The sequence below is a fragment of the Vanellus vanellus genome, assembly GCF_965231255.1.
Source record: "Vanellus vanellus genome assembly, chromosome: 3".
NCBI lineage: Eukaryota > Metazoa > Chordata > Aves > Charadriiformes > Charadriidae > Vanellus > Vanellus vanellus.
The window spans coordinates 121,686,006-121,692,005 of NC_138907.1; the positions used below are offsets into that span (position 1 = coordinate 121,686,006).

The following is a 6,000-nucleotide window of genomic DNA, read 5'->3' on the forward strand; positions in this document are numbered from 1 at the left end:
CAAGTTCTGATATTTTCTTTGCAAGGTAATTAGACCAGCTCAGTATCTTTATCCACGCTTGCTGATATCCAAGTGTACAATTTCTGTATCTACAGTGCACACAAGGTGAAGAGTCAGGCTGCATTCAAGTAGTTGAACTGTGATGACCAGGGTTCCTCCTCATTCAATAAAATTCAGACGTTGGATCTTGAGACAGACTTTTTTTAATAAAAGAAGATGCAGCAGAACTTAGCATCAGTGAGTGTTTTATCCCTGACATTAGTGGAACCAGGACCTCACTCAACCCATTCATGTCTACCCTAGTTTCCCCACACACCTAAGTGTGCAGACACAAAGCTCAGTTCTATTCACAGCAGCATAAAATCCAGTTTGACTTGCGAAGGTTGAGAAGCCTATGAAATGAGTTATGAGTATTACATTTTTGCACCTCAGTTTATCAGACGTATTTTCCTGCTGGACCACAAAAAAATTATATCAAAAGGAAACAGGTGGTAGGAGGGAAGAGGAAGGACAAATAAAAACATAAACAAAAAAAAGCAAAGCCCCAAAATTCCAACAGTACTTAAGGAAACAATGTGAAAGATACTGATCAGCAAATACTGCTTTCCTTGTTCCGGCTGGACCATCAAGATTAAATCTCCCCAAACCAAGATCTAGCATCAGCATGGATATTAAACCCTGAAAAAAAATCTAGCCTACGGAAGAAAGGGAGTTAGGAGAAAAGCAACATCTTGCAACTGCTCTCCAGCTGTAAAGAAGGCATCCCCCGGCACTGAAAGGTGACTTCTTCCTGCTCTGTGATAAAGACAGCAATCACAGAGACAAATTAAGTGGAAGTGCATTTTAACCTGTTAAAGCCTTTATACTTTTAACCGTTGTTTGTGGTTAGTGTATTAACTAGTTCTTTAGAAATACAGTTGTTGAAGGTATTTTTTATTTAGTGTAACTAAATGCTATTTACAACAGCTTTTGTAAGACTTGGGGTGAACTTCTAAGAAAGCGTTGTCCAGATAGAGAACTATATGTAAGGGGAATAAACTACCAGAAACTGGGTTTGTTTTATCATTTTCACAGAGATAGTGAACAATATTCAGACAGTTACAGGATAAAATGAAATCCTCAGTAGGCAATCCTTGATCTTGTTTGCGGACTGGGGAGATGGACACACCTGGAGTGGCTCTTTGATAGAACTGGACTCCACAGACAGAAATGTCTGTTATCCATCTGGTGCTGTACATTTATTTTGTAATTAGCAGCCTTTCTGCATTAGAAGAACCATGTTGCTCAGCCTTGCCTATTCATATAAAATGTCATTACAACCTCTACATTATGCATGGGAGACAAAATTGTAAAATCTGGCAAGTCTGCCCTGAGTTCCAGACAAGCCAACATGCACTTTGTAAGTCCTACTTTTCCCTCTCTGAATTTCCAGCCTGTTAGTAAGACATCCACAAAGGTCACCTTGGACAGAAATGAAGGGTCAAAGGGAACGCCTTTCTGCTCACTGAGTCCTTTCATGACTTTAGAGAAGAAAGGTAAGCAGTCTAGCAAGAGCACGTGCCCCTAGAGTACACAATACCACAAACCGAAGTTTACATGTGGCCACAAAACTGAATACACCAGTTCTCAGTATAACACGCAGTTTGGCCATCAGCCACATGCTGAGGCTGAACAGTCTTTGGAACCTGCTCTGGTGGAGGTACATCCTGAATAACAGCTCAAGGTGTCCTCAATGAAGTTGAGTCTCTCAACTGGAACTCAAGCACACGACTCAGGGTTCCTTCTTGAGGTCCTGCGCAGACTTCCCTTTCTCGGCTTCGGTTGCTAAATAAAGTGTTCTAGCATCTTCCACTCACATTCGTTTGAGACTATCTCATTATCGTGCTTTGTCATTTGAACTCTGGAGTTCTCGAACTTAGTATCACCCTGTATCATGTAATCACTCACTTGTACACACACCCGCTCCACACTCCACTCATTTTTCTGTAACACCAAATGCCAAAAATAATCCTGAAACTACTTCATGCCTTACATGACTGAAAGCTAAGCATATTGTACCTTGATAAGAATATGAGAGTTTTGCGCCCAGAAGAAAACTACCATTTTCCCCTAGTAGGACACAAAAGGAAAGGGTCAATGCTCTGCTAACACGAAGGCGCAGCCGGCAGCCAGTGCTCCCAGGCTGCAGCCACGTCTAATGGTTCAGCTGCCTCACGCATAACCTCATTCCTCATCTCCTGCTTGAAGTCACTGCCAAGGTCTAACAACATCATTAGAGGTTTCCACTGAGCAATGAGTGGTAAACGCAGGTGATCTACGTTGAATGCAAACAACAGTGGTAGTAAGTAGCAGGGAAGACGAACACAGATTAAAGAAGAACAAATTCAACAGCAAAGGCTGCTCAATATTTACCCAGTAATCACATTAAAACTATTTTTTTCTCCCATCTGACTTATTGGAAATTTAATCAATTCCAGTAAGAAATACAACCGCAAAACTATACACATTCTAATATTCCGTGAGGAGCAATAACTTAACTATTGTCTGGTATCTCTCTTACTCTTACTTGACTTTTCTTACTACGTTTTTCAACACAGCAAAATTCTGCAGGGGGAAAAGCTGCAGCTTGTGGATTTCACGGGATTTCAGATGAAGGAAAGCATCACTCTCCCAAACTAACAGACTTCTGAGAACAAGCCATGTATGTGCTCAGCACCGTCAATACACTTGCAATCCTCCACCAGAACCAAGGAGTAAAGAAACAAACCAAAAAGACACCAAACAGTTCATGCATAAACCAACCATGAAGACAGCCATGGACATAGATCTGCATCCTCTCTGAAGAGAGCTTTTATTTGTTTGTTTTAAATTGAGGAAGAAAAAGCATGTAGCAATTAAAAAAAAATTGCTTTTTTATTATGTCCAAGAAAGTGGGGAAGCAAGTCTGGTATTTAGGTTTTTCCCTATTATATACAATATACTGAATCCTTTTACTTCTCTCCTATTGTTAAGTCTGTGAAACAAAGTCTGGAACAAATTGCGGCTGACTGTATAAAAGAAGGTATTGATCACACCGAATACTTTTGAACAAAATGTTTTATGCAAACATGACACAGATGTGTAAAACAGGTTTAATTTGAAATCTGAACATTCTTCTGCAAAAAAAAAAATGTTTCCCCTTACTCAGCAGTGACAATTTCCTAAATTAGTTAAATAAGACCACTCAGTCCTGCAGTAACCTTCAAAGATAAATGACATAAGGAATACATTTTTTTAATATTTATTTCTCTACTTTTATCAAGGGAAACACTCCCTATCTGGGATATCTGAAGTGCAAAGCATTGTTCTTATACCTGTCTTTTCATTTTGGCCAGCTCTGTAAACAACAACACGTAAACATCAAATTTCTCAGCAGATATTTACAAATTGCACCTTCACAAATAAGCTTGCTCTAGAAATAAAGAGCTCCAACACACACATACACACACAAACAATTTTAAAGTTTTAACTCTCATATGTCTTCTAAAGGAAATCACCAAGAAACAAATCCAAAAGTTTCTATAGTAGGCTGGGCACAGAATCAAAAGGAAAAATCTTAACATTTTTTTCGAGAAGGACTGATTATTTTCGTCAATGCAGCAAATTGCTTAATACATTCAAGTATTTTGGTTTAAAATACATAGCATGATATATTATAATGAAACACATTTTGTGCTGAATTACATAACAGAAAAGGTATGCAAGTTTAATCAACTATTACTTAGCATATTCCCCACTTGAAGTCAGACAGTAATCACACCAGAAGTCACACGTTCCTCAACCCTTTAAATGATCTGAGATTACTAGATCCGTACTCCAAATTACACTGCAGCAATGCTTCTACCGAATTTCTCCCAGGCTTACAGTGCAAGTTAGGCTACAGGAAGCAATCTGCAGCAAACGGACCATAACGCTGCTGCAGGTACTAAAATCAGCATATTTTTTTTAAAAAATAATAAAATGAAGACAAACGCTCCCAACCCCTACCTAAACAAACCGACCCCAGCTACTCACCGTTCATGGCTGTGGGAAACTGAGCCATCATGGTCTTGAATATCCCTCACTAGCTCTTAGCCATCTGCAACATAAAAACATTGTGCCATTAATAATGCAACAAGGGCAAAACGTAGCTCCGCGCTCCCGCTGAGCGGGGGGAATGCCCGTCCCCTTCAGCTCACACTTCCGATACCAAACAATGCCGAGCTTCAGGCTGCTGCTGAACCAGCTGAATTTACATTGGTGACGGGGGTGGAGGATCTTTTTTTTTTTTTCTATTTTTTTTTTTTCATAGGGTATGCAGTGCAGTCCTGAACCTAGTGGCACATTCTTAAAGGAAAACAGTACCAACTGTTTAGTAACTGCTGCATAATGTACACAAACAGTTGACAACATGTCAGAACATATGGCCTGGAGACCAGCCCTCTCCTGGCAGGGGGACAGAGCCGGGGTCCTAGCGCATCTTTTCCGGCTCTCCCTGGGAAATATTTGAGTATCATAAAAAAAAAAAAAAAAGTTCAATGCACAGCTCTGTAACTGAACGCTTCTGCTGAAGAAAGTGGCAGAACAACTATTATTCAAATTCATCTGTTCCACTACTCCACACACAATTTACAAAGAAAACACTCTTACATGATGTATTTGCAAAAGCATGACTCGTCCTAATAAAAATTTGCAGTCAGCCAGTTTTCCATAACCAACACAATGAAGTTATTCCTTTTCTGGAGCTATTGCATAAAGACTCAAAAGTAGCATTTAAAGGGATCTCAATACAATTAACTTTCATAATAAAACGTATTAGAGTACTAAGACTTATTTTGTTTTTCTAGTATGTATCCTTTCAAAAGTACCTCTATTAATGTTATTAAATCTTTAGAATTGCAAAGTATTCACTACTACTTATCTAAGGGATAAGCATAAGCACCACTTTACAAATGCAGAACTAAATGCAGTGAGCTTTTGCTTTGGATGACATATCTTTTAGTTAAATACTTGAATTTATACATAATTATCCTCCACTCTACATGCAGAAACTATTGTTCAGGATGCAACCACAAAAAATAGATTTTTATTTTAATTAAAAAAAGAAAATAAAATTCACATCTCAGACCCCTCTGTTGCTCCCTTTTCAGATACCAAACCTTCTGCCCCTACTAAAAAAACCCCTGCACCTCCCAATACAACCACAAATTTTAATATTACATACAGAAATATCACATCCCCTACACTCCTCCCCCTGTGAGGAAACTCCTGCACATCTCATCACAAAAATCAGACAACTGGCAAGCACTCCAGTTTTATGAGTGGAGACCACTCTTTGCATCTATTGCACATTTCTGCAATAGAAATAAAAATGTGTGGGATCAGTTGTTAACCATCCTCTCTATATATATTTTACATTATTATTTAAAATCAGGATATTGTAATAGGCCACAAGTCATTCATTCTCACTGGGCCATTTGCAAACCTCGGAGCCATATGTGCACCTGGTCCCCCGAAACAAACAAAACCAGTATTTAATCTGAAGTTATCCTGCCTTGTGTTGCTTACATAACTGCCCAATGAGGAATGTACAATTATTGTTTTAATTATTATTTTTTTTAAATCTGACAATTAGACCAGTGTCATTAATACACTCGACATTCCAGAGGGTTTTATATATATACACACACTATACATACACTTGTGTGTATAAATATGCGCACATATGTATACACACAAATATACACATACATATTTTTTTAATATATTTTTTTTTTTAAATGGAACAATCAGTGAGTCTAAATGATCTCTCAAGGTGACGTTAGGTATCAGCTGCAGAAAGATGAAAAAAGGAAGCATGAATCTATTCCAAGACAGGAATTCTCAAACAAATTGGGGAATTTTTAGGTTGCTTCCAGTACCCCTTCCTAGGCCTTACCAGCAACCTACCGAGAGACACTTGAAACCTATAAATAGCTTTCC

The 6,000-nt window shown here is 38.6% G+C and overlaps 1 protein-coding gene across 2 annotated transcripts in view; it reads right to left on the bottom strand.

The window, feature by feature from the left end:
• ITSN2 (intersectin 2) overlaps nucleotides 1-4,340 on the bottom strand; it is a 71,763-nt gene extending 67,423 nt beyond the window's left edge. The window contains exon 1 of one of the 2 annotated variants that reach the window (XM_082480864.1): nucleotides 4,054-4,340. In XM_082480864.1, coding sequence (XP_082336990.1) covers nucleotides 4,054-4,084 — 31 coding nt within the window. In that variant the 5' untranslated portion in view covers nucleotides 4,085-4,340. The remainder of the gene's footprint in view (nucleotides 1-4,053) is intronic. The other variant, XM_082480865.1, reaches the window with a different exon arrangement.
• Between the last annotated feature and the right edge of the window lie 1,660 nt (nucleotides 4,341-6,000).